The 21,841-nt window shown below is 33.9% G+C and overlaps 1 protein-coding gene across 5 annotated transcripts in view; it reads right to left on the bottom strand.

Moving 5' to 3' along the window:
• The window catches only part of CACNA2D3 (calcium voltage-gated channel auxiliary subunit alpha2delta 3), a 333,983-nt gene that overhangs the window by 5,175 nt on the left and 306,967 nt on the right, over positions 1 to 21,841 (bottom strand). For 3 of the 5 annotated variants that reach the window (XM_015875440.2, XM_015875441.2, XM_015875439.2), the window contains 4 exons: positions 17,362 to 17,437; positions 15,539 to 15,591; positions 13,890 to 13,945; positions 11,464 to 11,575 (listed from right to left, as the gene is read on the bottom strand). In XM_015875440.2, coding sequence (XP_015730926.1) covers positions 11,464 to 11,575; positions 13,890 to 13,945; positions 15,539 to 15,591; positions 17,362 to 17,437 — 297 coding nt within the window. Of the gene's footprint in view, positions 1 to 11,463; positions 11,652 to 13,889; positions 13,946 to 15,538; positions 15,592 to 17,361; positions 17,438 to 18,911; positions 18,958 to 21,841 lie in introns of those variants that run through there. The other 2 variants (XR_004308777.1, XR_001558078.2) reach the window with 2 other exon arrangements.

Raw genomic sequence — 21,841 nt, 5'->3', positions numbered from 1 at the left:
ATACATCACTGAAAAGAAAAAAAAAAAGTCTAATTTAGCTTTCTTTTCCAGTAATAGTGTGTGCATGAGCAAATTATACTTCTTTCAGCTGCTCTAATTTAAGATAATTTCAAAGACACGAGATATTACCCTCACTAAATCATGGACAAACAAGTTCCTTCCAATCCTTAGACTCTTCAGTTGCTCTGTGACTATTTGGATAATTCACATGGCACTGCCTCCATGCCCACCATCAGCCCAGCAGCATGTCTTCTTTTGGTGTTCAAATTCAGCTTCCAGAGTTCCATTTGCAGGTTTGAAGCTCATTTTAAGTGAAAGAACATGTCAGCAAGTCTCAGGAACTGAACATTCACAGGAAATAAAATGTGTGCATACACAGAAGAAAATATTTCTTTTAAATACTGAAGTATTCCATCAAAATGTGTCACTGTATACAGCTTCCATGACTGCAGAGGGAAATAAAGCTACTGACAAATTAATGAAAAGGGTTTTGTCCCTTATGTAAGTTCCACTGCGAGTCTCTTATGTTAAAATTATAATAAGCATTTCTGAACACCTACTGGCTGAGGTTTGGGAGCAAACAATCATTAACAGACTAAGGACTTCTCTTGAACTTTTTTGCTGCATTAAGAAATAAAATGAAGCCTACGTTTAATGCCTATATTTAATGTTTATGGAGAATATTTCACATTTAAAGTGTAAAGCTCTTTTTACATTAAGTAAATCTTTTGGTCTGAACCTTTTTCTCTTACAATAGTATTATCATCGTTTGATAGTCATTGCATAGCAAAAGCCTTGCATATGTCTCCATATAAAAAATGTAACAAGCTGTTGCGGTTCCAGTTATGTTGAAGCCACACTGAGTCAGTAAGAACCTTAATAACTTTTACTCCATCTTTCATCCACTGAGGAACTGGCTTGGTTTATTTAAAGTGCCACTCCAGAGGTTCAAAACAGGCTCAAACACAAGCAGCTTCTTCATTTTGCTTTCTAGGGGAAGGTAAGGAAGGAAGAAATTTGATACCTAAAAGGGGTCAGAAAAAGCCCTATTCATACCAAACTATTTTATTAATGAAGAAAAACTAAAAGTAGAGAGGAAACCTTCATGAAAGTCTGAATTTTAAGTCAGAGCATTAGACAACACTTTTCTCATTTGCATACACTTTATCTTTTCCTTTCTAACCTATTTCTGTATCAGTTCATTTAGAACATCTGCATAAACATAATAAAAAATGAATTGGAAAATAAAACTAGCTCCATGATTTACCTATAAATAGTAATTTATTTCTCAAGTATGCAAGTATATATTTATCTACTCATTGAAAGTTTGTTTTTTTTTTCATTGTTGAATGAATCGTAATTGCATTTGCTAAAGTTGTACTTATGAGGACATGATAAGGTATGTTTTTAAGAAGTTATAACTGCATCATAATTTCTTAAGGTGGCCTGGAATTTTTGAAGCATCATAGAAGAACAGTAATATACAACTTGGGAGCAGTCGTGCCGAGTGCTCAACTGACTTATGTGCCTATGTTAGAACAGTAATCACCTCCAATCTGAACAGAGTACGTGCAGACACATAAACAATTCAGGGATAATTCAGACCAGGAACTTGGCTTTGTTGATCTGATTACCGTCTGCCTTTCTGTCTTCCTCTCTCTTTAATGGCAAAAGAGGGACCCTATAAAGAAAAGCAACCTGAACTTGGTGAAACATGATGCCTAAAGCAAAATGCAGACCACAACACCTGTTCTGAAACATCTAGCAAATTGTATTAAAACCTGATTTTCTTTTACAATTGGATCTCTTCCTTTTGCTTGTACGTATGAGAACTTTCATACAGTTATGATATACGTATTATATATAATATTTAAATATTATATATATTAATATATATATTAATATAAATATATTTAATCGACTCATTTCATAAACTGTAACTCTATTTCTTCATATAAGAGTTACTTTCTATTTTAGGAAGGAATAATTGGAAAATACACTCAAGGTAGTGGACTAGGGACTGAGTGGACTCCACCCTTGCTGCACAACCCTCTTTCCACATGAACTCTGAATCTCTCAGGTGGCAAAGTATCAATAAGGCAACTAAGGAAATAAAGGAAATCAATATCACTGTAAAATGGCTTAGTGTCTGTATTTCCAAGCAGGAGAGCTAATCTATTTCTTTGTCCATTGGTATCCAAAATGCCATCAATGACTGAACTATTATCCATTTCCTGGCTTAGAACCATGCTGCCATTATTTGGTGGCCAGTGGCACTGCCACAGGACTCATTTCAATGACTAAGAGATAATAAATCTCTTGAGTAGCATTCAGCAATCTCTGATTTTCAGATCAGTTTTCACTTTTGCCCTTCAGACAAAGACAGAAAAGTGCTTAAGGGAACAAAATAAATAACAAGGAACAGAAAACTATAATGATACAAGTCTTGTAAGGATACAAGACTGTGTTTGAGGAAACATAAAAGTAGAAAAGGTATATTCCCCTTATTCTGCAGAATGGAAGATGTTCCTTTGAAAACTGGAGACAATTTGAGTATGGCAAGAACAATAAATGCAATTCAATTTATTTAAATACAGTGCTTATTAAATTAAATTAAAACTTATTGTGTTTTATCATCGAAATACTGCACTGTTGTGCTTTCTTTTTAGGCCACATATCTTCAGATTTAAGAATTATTGATCTATATGGCATATTTTACAATCAAATTCTTTTTGTTTGTTTGTTTGTTTAATTTTACAAAGATATGCTCTTATTATGCCCATGCTTATGATGACAGATGCTATGGAGTCAAGTACACGATGGAAATAAACATATGGCTTAGGTAGGATTTTAATCCTATAAACATTTAAATGGCTGTTCAGATTCATATGTAATTTCATGATAGTGAGATTTAACAGCCCAATTCAAAAACAACATCCTTTATGTAATTTTTTTCTTTTCTTTTTCTTTTTTTTTTTTTTTTAATTTTTTCTGGAATGATGACAAGAATTCTAATATTATTCTTTAATGTCACAGTGATGACTGTGGGACTTATACTCAAATTATGATTGGAATAAAATTCCATTATTTTGTTAGAATATGTCTTTCCTGCCAATACACAACTGTATCAATCATTTTTAGGAGGTAATAAAAAAGATATTTTAGTTAGCAGTTGTTTGGGCCAAGAAGAAGAAGCCTACAAAGCCTGGAAGAATTTCACTATGATTATTTGAACTGAAAGCAATTAGGGCAATATTTTCAAATTGGCAACCTAAATACATGCACAAAGACTTGAAAAAATATTCTTAATTTCCATTATATTCAACTCAGCCCTAAATGGGAGCTTGAACATCTCTGTAAATTCAGCCATTTCCCTCTAAGCCTTTCAGTGTATTTTTTTTCAGTGCAGACCAGCACTATGGAAGTTTGTTTATTTTGGATTAAGATTAGTTGTTACTTTGGGATTACATTTCATATATGTCAAATTTGATCATTCCTATTTTTTAGAGAAAGAAAAAACATACTAGCACCAGGGTAGAGTAAGTGGAAAATGTTGTGCATTCTGCACTCAAATATCTGTTACTCACATAACTCGTGGTTGCAACTGTTCAACCCTAATGGCCTGGAACAAACTTTAACCATTCAACTGAAATGCAGATATGTGCCCAACTACTATCATGTGCTTTCCAGGCCACTGGCCACATTTCCAACCCACATTTCTCTTACTTATCACATTTTTTAAATGAATGAATCAAATGTTTATATCATACATACATTGGGCTACTTTTTTTTTGTTGTTGCTTCCCCCCCTTTCCCCACCACCAGAAATAAATGGTGTTAGAGAATGGAACATCTTTGATGCAACTTATAAAAATAATACATATGCCAATAATAACATTTCTGAGAGCAGTTAAACTATGTGAAAAAAAAAAAAAAAAAAAAGAAATACCTAGTCATTCTATCATATAAAAAGAGATGAATAAGCTCTCTGGTTCAGGCCTGTAACCTGAGCCCAAGGTAAAATATTGCTGCTACTACATATAGCTTTACTGATGTGAGAACAACTTAGTGTCAATATAAACATACCTAATAATAATTTTAAAAAAAAAGTTCAGAATGAAGAAGGAAAATGAACAGTATCATCCACACTGTTGCTGTAGGCTTAGAACACTGGACAGTTGTTGCATGGTTGGTAGCTACTCTGTTTCATAGAACTTCAACATCATTATGGTTGTAATAGACCACTAAGATCATCTAGTCCAACCAATTCTGAAATAATTAGGTGCAGTATCTGTCATCATCTCCATATATGTATTATTTAAGGAAATTTAAAATTCTGTATTATTTAAGGATATATATAAGTGTTCCCTTGAATGGAATTCAAGTACTAAGATTCATGGTGTTTTTCCATCATGAAGGTTATCAAATATCTATTAAATAACAATTAAACTCCAAAGTTCACCATAATGAGAGTTGTGAAATGTACAAATGCCTAAGCCATGTTTGTATCATACTTCATCAATTAAGCTGTATGATATTGTTAATACATTATATACTGACAAGAGTTTCCTAGTATTAGCAATTCTTCACAACTGTACCTGGCTTTAAAAATTCACAGCAGTGTTTTCCAATTTTACTAAGTTTTCCCCTTCCAAATAATTTCTGATATGCATATTACTATTCAGCTGAATATATTATGATATTCATCTAACATTTTAAATCTCCTGTCATTACAAAGCATCCTTTCACTATGTCAGCTTCTATCTACCATTTGTTTAATATTTATTACTGCTTGTTTAAAATGTAAAATTATGTTACTTTTAAGCATTGGTAATATTTACATTTTATAGCACTACTGAGCTTAACTATGAACACTGAACGATGGAGATCACCACCTTCCCACACATAAGTTTTATATGTAAACATCTCAAGCAGTTCAGCTGTGGGCTATTTGGAAGATATAAGTAGGGAACCGAAGAGCTAAGAGGTGGAGCACATCTCATCCCATTTTTCAGGAAAAAGAAAAAAAAAAAAAAGAAAGAAAGAAAGTACACTGATACTAATGAAAACATCAGTAAATGGAGTTGCTATAAGTCACCCCATGCATCTCCAGGGTTTTAAAATACTTACAGATGGACCACGTGGACAGTGCTATGAAGGGCCCTAACGAAAACATTTCACATAACTGCAAGAAAAGAGGCCTGAACATTTCCTCATTTTTCTCTTCCTTCTATGGAATTCTCATCACATTCACTACATACTTCTTGTCCTTAAAAACAACCTTTGAAAAACAAGATTAGCATGGTCAGATTTATTTTTTACTTTAAGTGTTGATCCATGGTGATTTTTTATTCATTAGCCTTTTCATGAATGCTACAATGCCAAATAAATTGCAAGAAAGAAAGCAAAGTAGCAAATAGCTTTGTCAACTAGATAAGCAAATTCCAACTTATTTGTTCCTTTTGGAAAGCTTTGACACAAATAAAAACCAAGAATAATAATGGTTAACTATATCCAGTTTCTTAAAAGAAAATGGTAATTTACAGTGTTTCCTAAACTGGTCATTAAAAATATACATTATCAAGGGGTAGTGATAAAGTTACCCACACAGTGGCTTTAAATTGCACCTGCATGCCAACCAATGTAATCACTGCTGCTTTTGGAGTGAAGGGGAACTTACTCAACATGCAATTGCTGACATGTTGGTAACAAGATATGAGATTTTACACTATGTATAAAAACCTTTGTAAAGAATTCTACCAGCCTAGATTGCGTAATTTGATACTTTTTGCAAAGAAAGCAAAAAATAAAAAATAATTAAAAAAAAGGTTCTGGGGGTCTCCTAAATTTTGAAGGTTTTTGTCACCACAAGGTTGTTCAAAAGGTGATGCTTCAGAGACCTCTTAACATAAATATTCTGCAAGTCTGGAAGATCGTATTTTTAGAGGTGAACTTGAGACTTCAACAATATAACTACTGAGCTATGTGAAACGTTGACTTTCCTTTGTAGATACTCCTTGATTTCAACAAACATCTAAACAAAACTCAGAGATTAAAATCTGTCCAACATTGCCAAGGTCAATGTAACTACAGCACACCTTTGACTCCAAATGAGCATAGGTCAAAACCATTTATGTGCATGGTATCATGCGTACTTGGCATGGTTACTGAAAAGCAGCCATATAAAAACATACAGTCTAAACATAAAGTACAGAGAAATACAGAGAACATTTGCTTTCCTTCAGGGTCATAAAAGATTGATACAGTAAAATGAATACAACATAAAATGTCTTTGAGAAGACTGATTATAATTTACTGCCAAACTACTTCAGGAAATCGACAGGAATAATCTGATGTATGTATATAAAGCTCCAAATGAGAAGAAATAGGCCCTTGATGCTTTGCTTGTTTTATGTGGCAAGCTGATTTGTTTAGAAGTAAACTAACTACATCTGAAAAGGCAAATGATTATTTATTTCATGGGAAATTGAACTGCATATTTATTTACACATTTTAAACATGATCAAGTACAGCAGTTTGGCAAGCTTCTACTGAGGAACAAGTGCAGAAACATTTTAGCAAATGATGGCAGAGCTCAAGATTAGGCGGTTTTCAAAAACCATTACCATTTTAATGTCTACAGATTGCACTATTCCTGTGACTAATAGACTCATGCCCTAAACAATCTGAATCTAATTTGTATTGTTATTTGTCTTTTACTGCCAAACAAATTCAATTGGTGGACAAATCTTAACTTTCCCACTAGACATTCACACATAGGGTTTAGCATCATCCTGAACAACAATTCCATCATGACAGCACTCTTTTCAGTGACAATGAACAGAACTCAATGCTCAGCGAAATATGCACTATTTAGGCCAGTATTTAATTAATTAGGCAATTTCTATGAATTTCATAGTTAATTCACACATGATATACAACAAAGTAAAGAGCTCACATTTCATCTTGCATAAATAAATCTATTGCAGAAGTCTTTCCCCAAGTAAGGATGATTGCAGCTATATATTTCCTTGTTACTCTGAGAATATACCTCTCTGATTTTTATTTTTCTATTTTATGTCTTAAGTTTACATGCAAACAATCAACTGGGGAAAAAAATCAAAAATATTGGGGAAAAAAAAAAGCAAAACATTTATTTACGCTTTCTGTATCAACCATGTGGACCTATGAGTACTTCAGTTTGAACAGAAGGGCAATTTTCCTTTAGGGTCACTGGTAGTAAGGCCAGATTTTTGATCTACATTCAAGTGCAGCATGTAATCACAGAAGAACATGAGAGGTTAGAAGGGTAGAATTTAAAACATTTGACTATGCAACTGCTGTCTGATATGTATATTCATAGTTTCTAGAATTGCACATGGAAATTTGGCAAGCATGAACTAAAATGATTCCTGCAACTCTAGTACACATACTTAATGTATTAATAGATTATTTTATTTGGTAAGTTGCTGGATCTACCAAAGAATATTTATATATACATTCATAAGTTAACAATACTATTTATGGTGCTTTGCCAATTGAAACTAAATAAAAATATTAGATTTCTCCAAAAACCAGACATGCAATGAGAGAAAAGGAGTTTTTCTTTTTTCTATTTATTTTTTTTTTTAAATATAAGTAGATACAGTAAAAACATCAGGTAACTTATTTTGGTTAGATAGATGATAATCCTTGCTAATTTATAAGAACATAATTCTTAGTGATCTTAAATATCAACAATTAAACTCTGTAATACAAAGAGCTGCAGAAAGCAAAACCTGGTCATGTATCTGGTGAGAATTGCTGGAGAACTTTAGTTGACATACTTGCATTACAAATTGATGAACAAATTGCAGAAATACCTCATAAAACTGCAAAAGCACTGAGATGCTACGTTAGCCAAAGCATATTTCTGACTCTTCAGCAATTAAATGTTTCCAGTACTGAAGCTGCCATGAAACATTTATCAATCCATCATTTCCCTTTTCTTTTTTTTTTCTTTTTTTCCTCTTTTTCTTTCTCTCTTTTTCATTTCTCTTCCTTTTTCTTATCTTTTTGTTTTTTCTTTTCCTTTCTTTCCTTTCTTCTTTCTTTCTTCCTTTATTTTTTGCTACAAAACAGATTAGCTTATTGGAAATTATGAAAGCAATTCATATTTTTAAAAAATACCATTTTTTTCTCATTTGTTGACAGCACACAGAAAATGTGGGCTGACTTATTTTTGATTGTTCTTTAAATAACAGATTAATTTAATAATTGTTGGGATATAGAATAACAAAAAATTATGGGGTTGGATAGCCAAACCCTGACCCTAATGACATTCTTACGTTAATTCTTATTTTCTTTTAGGCTCCTGCTTTCTTAATAAAACCTATATTTTTGAAAATCAGTTTTAAACACTGCAAATTATCCCAAAGTAGCATTTATTTTTTTTGCTAGTAAGAGATAAGTTTACATATAGGGAGTATATTTTAAATATCTTTATACACTCGGTGGCTGACTCAAGTCCTTTTCAGTCTATAGGTGACTTTCCATTGGTAGAAAAAGTTTTGAGAGATGACTTGCTAAGGTAATCCAGCCATTTCTGAAGTAATTAGCATAAACCACAGAGTGTGATTTATTTGTGAGGATACTTTAAGTCTAAGCATCCATCGTTGAAAGTCAGAGTATTTATAAGAGCAAGGCTTAGTTTTCCTATCTGCAGCCTGTAACTGTTTCCCTTTGATTAAGCACTGTGGAGACCAGTAATAGCACATTCACTGTTGAATAAAACTGAGTCCTTGGCTCTCACCACGTGACCCTGTTGACAATGACTTTGACTATGTTAGAAATACCACAGTATTTGTACTCCAAAATGTCTTATCTAAATAACACTATATGATCTCAATTAACCACAGTCATCATTTTTACTTCTACTCTACAACTGTTTTTATTCTCCTTTTTCAGACAAGGGTTCTCTTGTGCGTGACACTGTAGAAAAGAAAGATAGTGTCTTGAATAAGTAACCTATGACAAAAATTTCCTTGCAGCAGAGTATTGCACAACTTCTAGTTGCAAAACTGTTCACAGTATACTGACTTTCTACAGAGTGTACTTGAGAGGAAGTGGTTATCCTACAATATTAGCTTTGATGAATATTCAGCTAAACGTTTACATACCTCTTCTCGTAATTGCAATAAATGTCGGCATGTATACATAATAAATAAATTAATCTGTAACACAATTCAAGGTGGGCACATAATAATATTCCACTGTCTCAAATGGAGGTGATTTTATCCCCACATATACAACAGATACTGTTCAGATGTGTTCACAGAGCAAAGCATCAGTTCACATCTCACTGCATATAAGGCTGAACCCTAATATTGAGTGATTGAGCTCATCATTCTTAAATTACAAGCATTAAGCAATACACTTACTTGTAAAAATATTTATTGACACTGAGACCACGAAACAGAAAACTGGGTCAGTAGATGTAGGTCTACAAAGGACTTTGGGTCAAATTCCTTAACTGTTCCACAGGAAAGTGTCTGGGGTTATAACAAAAATATTTGGGATCCAATGTAGTCTACAACTTTAGATGCATTTTGTAGATTGTTAATGACAATGGGTAAATGACATAACAACTTTCCCATGAGAATTTAACAGTTTTTCTGGACTATTTTGCCATTGCTTGTGGAGAAAATTAATGGGTGCCTTGAGATCAGTTTGTAACTTAAAGGGTTTTCTTTTCTTTCTTTCTTTTCTTTTCTTCTTTTTTTTTTTTTTTTTTTTTTTTTTTTTTTGTTCCACTGCGGAACACAAAAAATGTTTTTCTATGAAAAAGATCTTAGCGCATTATTTCTGAAATACTATAATTTTCACTCAACGCAGTTTCCAACTCATTGCTATCCAAGCACTGCAGAATTGTGTTATTTTTGAAAGCTATTTCCTTTGACCTGAAGTTACCTAAGAAGACAGACTGAAATCTACATTCCTCTCAGAAAACCTGGTCCTGTCAGATTAATCTTCTTTTGATAGAAACGTTCCTGTTTGCCAATTATTAAACACAAGAGATATCATAGTTGTTACACAGCTTTTCACGTAGCTTCTCAATATTCTGCTAAATGAGCAAAAAACTGCTTGAACTCAACAGAGCATCAAGCACCCAAAGCAGTGCAATGTGCATTGTGTTGGATATGTCAAGTGGAAAAGACATAGCTTGATTTTGTTGTGTTTGTTCTTTTCAGTCAGTGGGACTGAACACTAAACATTTAAAGTGTTATTTCAGATTGACTTATGAAGAACTTTTGTGTTCCTATTCTACAAAGCCATATGAGAACAATTATTCACACTAGATTTTAATGATTTCCAAACAATTTAAAGTTGGTCAGCAGCAAATTAAAAGTGAATATCAGTGCTTTAATGACATCTCCAGTGCACTTACTCTTATTCTCTATTCTTAAACAGTGAATACATTGATGAGAAAATTTAGCAGCCAAACCAGAAGCATACCTATTGCCTTCAAAAAGATGATCTCACAGTTTTTTGTGGTTTTTTGTTGTTGTTTTTTTTTTTTTTGTTTTTTGTTTTTTTTTTTGCTATCTGCACATTGATTTCTTCTAGAAGGGGACAGCTGTAACAATTTCTGTTTGACTTATAAACTATTGACATTTATATTGTTAGACAAATTATTCCTGTAAATGTTAATGTCCAAGATCTCTCAGCAAGAAGGAAATCTAATTTAAAAAGTCTTATTGAAGTACAGAAATTTGCATAAATAATATTAATGTTCAATAACTAAACACTTGTCCAATTAGGGTGCAGCATAACTACAGTACAAATGTCATTGTGCAAAGGCATGAAATACAGAAGAGACATTTTCGGTGTGAAGGAAGAAAGTCATCCTCTTCTTTTAACCCTATGATGGGCAAACTTACTGTAGCACCAGCAGAACTGACAAGGTTACAGCATTGACATGAGAGATGTATTACTACTAACTCAGCATTCTAGCACTGAAAGTTTGAAGGATAGGTTTAATCTCCTGCTCTTTCAGCCTAACAGTTGTAAGCAGGAAACATTTGGCATGCAAGTAAAACAACCAGATCTCACCACAGAACAAGGGAACTTATAACCTACCCAGCAGAGTTCCATTCCTCTGTAGAAGCGCTAACAGTACTAACTTCTGTGTATCCAAATCTTTGCAAAATTTGCCCTTATAATGCTGCCTATTCCCAGGAGAAGACTTCAGTATTCTTTTAAATTAGAAAAAGTTTCTACTGGTTTTACATTTAAAAAAATAACAATAATAGGCACTGCATTAATTTAAGAGCATTAAACTTCTAAATGACCCCTGGAAAAAGACATAGCGGTTGTTATCTAAGATAAAACATACAGACTTGTACGTTCTTCAACAGAACCTTGAATAATTCAGTTTTACTGCTTTGCCACAAAGTTGTATAAAAAAAAATCAAAAGGGCTTACTTGAAACAGTCATCGCAAGCAATATTCCCCGTGGTCTCCTTTATAGTGCGTTCGGAAACAAAAGCTGGATATTCAGTATCACAGGGCTCTAGGGTTTGTTTCAACCTCTGCGCTATAGGCACAGCAAAAACATATCTTGATGTTAACATGGGAAGAACAGCACACAGAATTCTGAACAAGATGAGAAGCTGTATTACAGAACACAGAGAATGGAAATGTTACTCAGCTTCTGCCACCCTGTGAGATTTTCTAGGCAGTGCATAACACTATTTTTTTCAATTAAAGGAAAAAAAAAAATCTATCCATGGAATGTAATTTTCTAGCATGTAACCATTAAAGTAGTTATTCATGGTTTAGCCTTTGCCAAACTTGTTTACGGACAATTTCTTATTCTTTCTCAGTGGAATCAGGATGGACTTGCTGTTGTTTTTATTTCAGTGACGTTGTGCATCACTAACTATGGGTGCTTCCGTATATTTGACAACCAAATTTTGATAGATTTTACTGAAGCCAAAAAAAAAATTTTTTTTTTGAGTTAAAACTTGGGGATCTCTAGAGAGTTTCAGCAGTTAAAATAACTCTGTGGGTAGGGGACAGAAGCATCACCTTGCCTAGAACTAATGTCGGTAATCTGCTTCCCAAAATTGCAATCACTATAACTATATGATTAATATTACAAGGTGAAGTGTGACGAAAGCCTATTTTGGTTACCCTTACTCATCAAAGAAATGGAGCAGTGGAATAGTGTAGCAAAAACTTCACTTTCAACTAACATAGGAATGAAAATCCTTCAATCACTCTGCTGATTTAAAGTGACATAAAGTGATGTTGTCAGGAAATGAAAGGTTACTACTTATTAATTGCTGCCTTTTGTACTTAGCATGTGTAAAAATCGAAACAGACATTTATTTTAAAGAGATGAGGAGGGATGCTGCCCTTACAGGATATAAATACAATACAAGTGTCATTAGATACATCAAAATGAGATATATTAAGGCATATTTGTACTGTACACTTGAAAAAAAACCACCAAAGAAGGTAACTTTTCCATACTCAAGCTGCTTTGTGCTGTTGTACAAACAATAAGTGTGATGGCTGGTATATCCACCCTTCCTGTTCATGTAGGAACAGATTTGCCTTTCCTATGCCTGGCACAGCAAACCCTGCTGTCCTACACAGCCATCCATGTAAGAGATCTTTTCATCATAGTTAGGGGCATCACTGGAAAGCAAGGTTCTCATGGAGATGGCTTCTATATGTGGATCCAGTTTACACCAGGATCATTGTTCACACAACAGAAAAATTGGCTGCAGCGTTGCAATAAAATGTACAGTTTCCATCAGTATGGGAAATGCTGCACTAAGCTGATACACATAAGTCTCAAACCTTCATCTCCAGTAGACACTCATCTCAGCCTTCTTTTCTCTTTGCTCCGCTCAAACATCAGGCAGAAGCTTACTAGTGCTTTACCATTTACTGCTATACTGCCCAGTTAATTACTAGTAGAGGACACTGGGATACTCCAGGCTATCAGGGTGTTCGATTTCCCCAATGCTCTACTTTCAGCAAGGATCTTATTTTGGTATAAAGACAACCTAGTACCAATGCAAACAGGAATTAAAATATAAAGCAGCACGTTTAGTCCCTGCCTCGTTGAGGAGTATAGAAAACTGCAAAGCTGAGTCTGAAAAAGTTACTTTAAAACAGTATACCAGTAAATGCTGTGCTGCACAACTGGCCTCTGAAATAGCCCATTGACTAGCACTGATGCAAATTAGCTCTTTACTTATGAGTAACACTTCTAAAATGTCATTTAAAAATCTGTGAAAATATGAGACAACTGAAATTCAAAATTTAGAGTTCTTAGGGATTCTTAAAATTTCACTGTTATTTGAGAAGAATTATGAATAGTAAAATAAAATAATATATATTTTTAGCTTGTATTGTTTAAAAGCATAAAATTTAGTATCTTAACATTTAAAAATTATTTCCATGCAAAATTATATTGAGATTATCATTTTTCTTTGGAACTGAATTGAAATGGCATTTTGAAGCACAAGCATCCCATACATATTTAGCAGCTCCAGAAGAGACGAGTAGTAGCAAGGAGAAAAAAAGGCAGTCCAACTTTTTAACACATAAATTGTCTTAGAATGAAGAGAAATATCTTAGAGGAAAAATAAAACCTACTATTTCATTGTCTACTATTTCAACTTTTCCATTATAGCAGCGCACTGCATTCTTAGAGCACACAAGTACTCTGGTTATTCATAGATCTCAATTCTCCTTTTTATCTTAGGAAATATTAAAACAGAAGAGGATGCTGAAATGAAAGGCAAACTAATTTATTCAGAAGTCTACTATTTAATCTAATTTTTAATGTACATTTAGATTTTAAAATAAAGAAAAACAGAATTTACACTTACCTTTTGCTGTTAGATCAGAGTGCCACCAACTGCACAGATTAAACTCCACGAGGAACCTAAATAAATTAGATTTTTCAAATTATCCCACAGAATGTTTTCAGTACACTACATTGACTGCAGTTCGATATCGTTAATCCCACTTTAAAGAGAAGCTAATGCAGAACTGAAATTCATGTGGCTAACGTAAGTCTGGGGTTATCAACTTCTGCTTCTGTTGTATCTTACCACCAGGAATTTATTCCAGAATAAACCCAATCAATAAATCATACATTTCCCTACTGCTGAACTATGTATTTATTCTTATCTGGTGTCCATAAAAACTCTCAGTGCATGGCAGCACACAGTATTTTTATTGGTGAACATGACTGAAAGCTCCTCTTCATTATGTAATGCATTTCGACTCTCTAGTAAAGTGCCATGAGATAGATAACTACCCTCACTACCACAAGAAGAAATAGAATAATTCCCTCAATTACTTCACAATTTAAAATAATAAAAATTATTTTATTTCTAGGAGAAGCAAAGACTAATTAACCGGTGCCTAATCAGCTCTAAATAGACGATTAGTGAATGCATTTTCCCCACTAAAATATACTTTAATTTGCTCTGTAGAATGGTCTGAAACACACCAATCCATCACTTAGTATAAGTGTGGAATGTAAAATCAATATCCAGTTTATCACAGGAATGTGAAACTCCAACATTTCTAACCACAGAAAGTCCCTTAATTTTTTTGATGCTATGATGGTTTGCATCAACAAATATTTTAACACAATTTATTTTCCTGATCTTTACTTTGAATACTGCTATTAAGATCAATCTCTGCCCTCTGGCAATAACCACCCAGTTGATTTTCCTTACCTTTTATCCCAAATTCTCTGGGAAGTTCACATAATTTGCAATTAAAACAAACTGACTACAAGAAAAAAAATTAATTCTATTTCAAGGGAGATAAAAATAGTTTGACCTACAAGCCTGCTCTCTGACAAACACAGTAAAACAAATTCAATACATTTATAGGCTTCCTCTTCGTACAGTATTTCTCATGAATTCACTGACACTAACTTTCTTAAGGGCAATGTTCATATTATACTAATTTTAATTGTTAGAAGAATTAGACAAAGTGGAAACTGAATATAATCTACACAGGATGCCTTATCTGGCATATGCTGCAAAGGGTCCATCTTACAAAAATATAGGAGATGACAAACTCCGCAATGAATCACTCTAACAGTCTGTTGTACTCACAACAGCCTGCCCAAGCAGCATTAGAGCCAGACACTCATGTTAAACTCAACATTCACTGTTAAATTTAACCGCAATAATAAATTTGGTTTGTATTTTGCTATATGCTACTTACTAAGACATACAGATAGAAGTGAAGACCATGAATAATGTAATAGAAAAGTGCAACGGTGCCTTTACATAGCAGGGATTTTTTCAGACTTAATTTAACAGTGCTAAATCGAACTGAAAAAAAAAAAAAAAAAAAAAAAAAGGAAAACTATTACCAAATTTAAAATAATAAAATAAAAATAATACAGTATATGTAAATGACAAAAGCTACAAATGTTCATTAATAATTCAAAACTACAAATACTAATTAATTTGTATAAATATCCATTAAATGCTTGAAAAAAATTACTTACAAGACAAGCTCTGTCATAATCCATTTTACTGCAGCAAAGAAGGCATTATAAGGCTGGAGAGAAGCAACCCATTTAATAAAAGGGCAAAACATGCAGTTTTTATATCTTAACTGAATTCGTCATGTAAAGACAATGTTATGGATATTAAAATGCATGGGTAGCATGAGAAAAAGAACAATAACTTTGTTATGAAAGAAAATAAACCATTCTGCCGAATAGTAAAATATACAGTAATGCAATTTTCTTTTAATGTGGTTGGTTGGACACACACTATCAGCTGGAAAAAGGAAAGTTTTGCAATATATTCTTAAATATTTAACCTCTAGGGGTTCCTATTTCCCAGGCTATTGCTGGAGGAACGGCTCTGTTAGAAGAGATGGGCTTTTCTTAGGCTGCAACTGACAGACTTGCCTCTCTATAATGTAAATCTCTATTCATTATCTCACTCTAATGAGACTAGGAAATGTTTCTGTCGTTTGAAATTGCCTATACAAAGTAATCTGTGTGATAGTGAAGGCTCAATTTTAAGCACTGGATGTAATTGTAAGATCCTTCCTCATTTCTTTCATTTTGCTGGATTATAGCTATCACAACAAAGTAAATATTTTAAAAACCATGTATTTACAGTATTATGAATAATAAAGATAAATAATATCATTTTGTTTTCTAAAAAAGAATATCCATAAGATTATTGATTTATGAAAGCATATAATTCACTGGCATGAAATTCTGAAATAATAAGCTAGCAGAATGCAGGTCAGGACAGTTAAGGCTTTCTCCAATTAAGTATTGCCTGACAGGGGAGGATAAAATGGCTGTGAGTATTTGCTAGGGATGAAAACAAAACAAAATTTCAACCCTGCTTGACATCCTTTTTCTTTCCCTATCAGAAAACTTGACATTTCCCATGCGAGTAATTAAATATTTTGTTGTGCACTTTTGCTTGGATAATACCACATTATATAATGGAAAATAACATGTACATATTGTTTGTAACTAATACATGTAAAGTATGATATGTATTGTAAAAATGTAACTTTTAATATGAGAGCTGAAAGAAAATGAAATAACTCTTTAAAAACATCTGGAAAAAAAGTCAAAATTATTATTACAGAATCAAAAATGTGTTGGAATTTTAGCAGAGAAGACTTCATTACATGGCTAGAAATGTGTTCTCATGATACAGGATTTTATTAAGACAGCCTTTCACACTCAAAGACTGTTCCCTCAACAACTGCAACCAGCTTTCATCTCTGCACATATCTCAGCTAACACTGAGAGCCAAAGGTTGAGGATGGCATGGAAGGATGAATTCCTTCCAACCAATTGGTTCTACAGAGGCTTATCTGGGCTTAAATAATTTGAAACAATAAAATATGCTAAGTTGCAAACTAACAGGTTGTCTTTTAAGAAGTAATTGTGTACTGGTAAAGAAAATGAACAAACAATCTGTTATTCTTGTCCATTTCTAATTTATCATTTTAGTTACACAACCCAAACACCGGCACCAGAGTCCAGCCTGCCTTTAATAAAATAAGGAAAGGACATGCCATGAGTCTCATCTGGTGCAATGGACATTCTGATGGAATGTCAGACAGAAATGGAAGGCCAGTGTAAAAATGACTGCATAAGTATTTGCACTTAAAAATGCTTAACACTTCCCTTTGGTTTATAATGAACTATTCCTTGTATGCACTATGACAAAAACAAGTGTTTTAAGCATTCCAAGTTAAAATAATGGGCTTAGAATGGCCATGAGATATTTGCAACAGTTTTCTTTGATGAGTGCATGGAAAGGTGCTCATAAAATTCACTGTACTTACGTCCAGTAAGCTATGGGCACTGTCGCTACTCTCTTTGTTTGTTCTACACATGGCCTGGTAGTCATAAAGTGTAATTCTACAGAGAAGAACAGAAAACTGCTTGACTAAAAGGAGAAAACACAGTGGAATAAACATGGTGATATGAAACAGTCTGCCCACAAAATAGACAGGAAAAAAAGAAAAGGAAGGGCAGCACAGAAAGGACAGAAAGGGATTTAAAAATACTTGTTGCATAAAGGAGAATAAAGATGAAAAACTATATAGGTAATAGTCTATATGAAAACTTAAGGATTTTACAAGACTGCAGAACAAAGCAAAAGTGTAACTAGGAGAAAAAAGGGGAAGATACACATACAGTATAACACACAATGAGAGGAAGAGGAGAATACACATTCAACATGATGCTTAAACAATTGGTTCTGGACTGAGATCAAGCACATTTAGCCCAGAAAGTGAAAGAATCTATGCATTTGAGGGGCTTCTCACAACAGAACACTCAAACTCCAGAAAAGGCAAAATGTCACTTCTGCAGCTTTAACATGTCAAATGTAATGAATCTGAAATAACAGTGTTGCTTCCAAAGAGAGAAGTGAAATTTCAGTGTATTCATGGGACAGATGATTAAGGAAGGTTGGACTTCCTTTTGCAACATCTCATAGGGCAAGTATTTCATGTCAGGTACCTGTTACAATCAACATACGCTACAAGCCTCCTCAGATGCATAGTAAAAGGCAATTTCTTTCTGTTTGTGATTTTACTCATTGACACACTTCAGAGATCTAAATGTAAAATCCAGAACTCAGAGGTAGTATATGGAGTTGTGATTATTTCTCTAAATCTGTCCGTCCATAGAACAATTAACAGACTACATCCAACCATAAAAAGAAGTTAAAATCAGTAGCAGATGTAAAGAATCTGTAGCTGATAAGTTGTAATGAATGTAGATACATGAATGTTACCAGCTTAATTGAATATATCCATTTGACTTCTGCATCATCAGAGGGACAAAGAGAATACAATTGGACATATATGTCTTAAAGATGTATGAGATGGGACTTCAACATTTTGCAATGTGTGCCTTGCTTCTAAGTGAAGTGGAAAGGAGTGCACACAAGTTCAGCTATGGAAGGGATGTCCCAGAAGCTGCCAAAACCAGGTCATGAAATGCATTCAGTACCACCATAAGGCATTCTGCACTGCATGACTTGAAATGTAGCAACCTGTACCAACAAAACATTTTAAACCATTATGGTAGAAACTGTATACAACTTTTTCTGATCTAATTTAGTGACAGCAACCATCACTGAAATCTTCTTTACTATTCACTATGTTTTCTTTTTGGCTTCCAGGCAAAATATCTAAATATATTGGATCTTGCAGCTTCAGCTAAACGTTTAGTACTTGGTCATAGAGCTTACATCATTCATTTCATCTTATTTTCAAAATAGAAATGGCTAGAAAGCCATTGTTTTGTGGACTGGCAGAGAGAGGCACATGGTAGACAAACGCATAACTAGAGACCTAAACATGGGTGCAAGTTGAACACTGACCATCTTTGGCAGAATCACGCCCACAGCCAGATCCACGCACACAGATCTGCCAAGACAAACAGAGCAGTACATGGTGTAAGCTGTGCTGCCTGTATGGCATGCAGTAATACACCACTTTCCCTAGCATTCTTTTCCTTTATTTTTTTTTTCCCCTTTAGCCATGGTCAGAATAAAACCCCCATAAAACAGTCTCTACAGCTTGCCTTTCCAGTCCTGATTGACTTGACTATTTTATTTCTCTGCTGTTAAGAACTCTGCTGCATATGTCCACATGGACCTGCTATTGATGGTGGCAAGAGATACGCGCACATACAAGACAGTTTAAGGATTTTAACGTGCTCTCTGCAAAGCAGTGAAAGAACTATACTTAGATGAAATGGTCTCATCAGTCTTGAGTGCTACAAGTTGAATTGCACTCAACTTTGTCTTCATTCTTGGTAAAAGGTTTCATAATAATTTTGGTGACTCTTCAATTGGTATTGGAAAATGCAATCATTTTCTCAACTTTCAGTTTATATATTAGAACCACTTGGTTATCCTGTTAGAAGTGTTAACCAAATACTATTGTTGTGCACTGACACTAAATATCTGGAAAAAACACTTCTCCCCTCCCCAAGTATTTATGCCTGCTAGTATTATGGTTAAGACAGAATAAGTAGTTTTTTTGAATGCTCAAAGATAAAGTATTGAAGTTTGTTTTCACACAAATAACCAGAAATATAACTTATATTGTGCCACAACATGCTAGATTTGTGTATTATTGTGCTGTACTGCATGGAGTGGACAAAAATCTAGAACTGTATTATGAGTAACTAGAATAAAAATGTTAAAATTTGTGTAGTTAAATAGCACCTCTCTTAAAAGGGAACAAATACTAAAGTTTTGAGCAATGGAGAAGAGTTGTAAGAAAAATCTCAACATTGGCATGGAATACTACAAAGTTGTCTGGAAATGCTACAATATCATCTATGGATGGTAAAACAAGCTTAGATGAAGTAAATATGTTTGAAAGTTTTTCCACTGTAAAGATTGTGGCTCAGGATCAAGTTTGCAAATAAATAAATAAATAAATAAATTTAAAAAAAGAAAGAGAAAAATTTGAAAAGGGCCAATCTTTAGAAAAGTGCACGACAAATGTTTATTTAAAAAAAAAAAAAAAAAGAAAGAAAAAAAAAAGCCTGGAAGAGTTGTAAAGAGTTCTAGTTTTTAACTGAGTATTCCCTTGCTTAAAGGGAATGTCTGTGACTTTCATAGTGGGCAGGTTCAACACCTATCTGAAAGTTTCTAAAGACCACTCAAACTACTGCAATACATAATGTACAAAATATACCTGCCAAAACATTATTGCCAAATGATCTTACAAAGACCTGATTCTTCCGTGCTAAAAACAAAAAGGAATTTTGCACTACACTTGAAAGATCTGTGGACGAAGCCCATAGCCATGTTGAAATCTGAACACTGCAACATATTGAATCAATTCTAGACTCTCTGTCTCTATGAATGGTATTGAAGCTCAGTATAAATGAGTTCCAAGGCATTAACAAATTCAAATACAGCTTTGCTTTGTTTTGTTTTTATACTTGTAAATGTAATAGCAAGAGCCTTCCAGCCTTATTCCTTGCAAAGGCTACTACAGTAAAGGTAGTCAAAACAGTACTCTAAAGCACTGTTGTGCTTCTTTGTTCAGGTGTCGTTTCTCGAGTGTTATTTTATTGCTAATGTCTTTGAGATTTTACCAAATAATCTTTCTTTCATTCAGACAGACTTAACTCACTGCTGCAAAAAGAAAGGCTTCCAGATTACCCTTTTTGAAGTGATTGCGTTACAGTTTTAAATAACTGTTTGCAGCTACCCGTATCCTTTTCAACCGACTATACTTAGCGAACATAATTGCCTGCTTCCCACAATCTAATTTTAAACCCATCTAGATGCCCAATTCCATTCTGTGTATTACAGCACTCCACGGGAGAGCTTTGCTAAAGACAACATGCTGGGGCTTTCTACCATCCCCACCCTGCTAACTGCCCCCATTCCTACACCTCATCACTAAAGTCTGTGCAGGAATTGGTTTCAACATCAGACATAGGAGAAACCCAAGCTGTGTGCAATTGTCTGGATCTAGTGGAAGATAACTTTCTGAAAATTAAATGAGGTATGCAACTTCAGGAGACAAATAGATTTCAGCGAAAAACTTTTCAATGTTAATTTCCAGATACAGTGAATTCCAGCCTTACATTCTGCAACAAGAAAGTGCAAACCTAGTTCAAGAAAATTAAGACCTGCCAGAAGTACAGGCTACATCAACAGATGTATTCTATTGCTTCCAGCTAGATTTTCAGAATACCTATGGATTTTTTAGGTGGCAGTGTGAAATATCATCACTGATAACAGCTGAAGGATTTTCAAGGCATAACATTTCAAATACCTTGTCATCAGTTCAAGATAGTTGGGGATTTTTAAACAATGTATAGGAACAATACACTTCTTATCATAGAATAAACACAACAAAAGAAGTGCAGGAAACAAGTATAGGAAGCCAATGATAAAGGAAGTCCTAATTTTTTTATGCTGCTTTTTCCCAGTGATCTATGTGAGACAGTGACTGAAGCCTACTTCTGGTGGCAGTGTGTTCATTCACTCAAAAAGATGTGTAGCCTGCCTCATACTTTTGCAAGGAGCAGGATGAGGGACAGTGCTGAATGTTGTGAAGAATAAACTAGTGCCTTAAGTCTAGAGAGGATCCCTGTTAGGAGATAGCAGAACAGCATTTGAAGATCTGTACTGTGTCTTTTCTGGCTTTCCTTTCATTTACAAATCAACAATACCCAAAAGCAGTCAAACTAATATTTTTCATCACCAAGGAAATGATTATAAAAAAAAAAAAAAAAAAAAAAAAAAAAAAAAAAAACCAGGAATCAAAGATTATAAAA

This window comes from Coturnix japonica, chromosome 12 (genome assembly GCF_001577835.2).
Source record: "Coturnix japonica isolate 7356 chromosome 12, Coturnix japonica 2.1, whole genome shotgun sequence".
In the NCBI taxonomy this organism is placed as follows: domain Eukaryota; kingdom Metazoa; phylum Chordata; class Aves; order Galliformes; family Phasianidae; genus Coturnix; species Coturnix japonica.
This window is presented reverse-complemented; position numbering and strand designations above follow the sequence as displayed.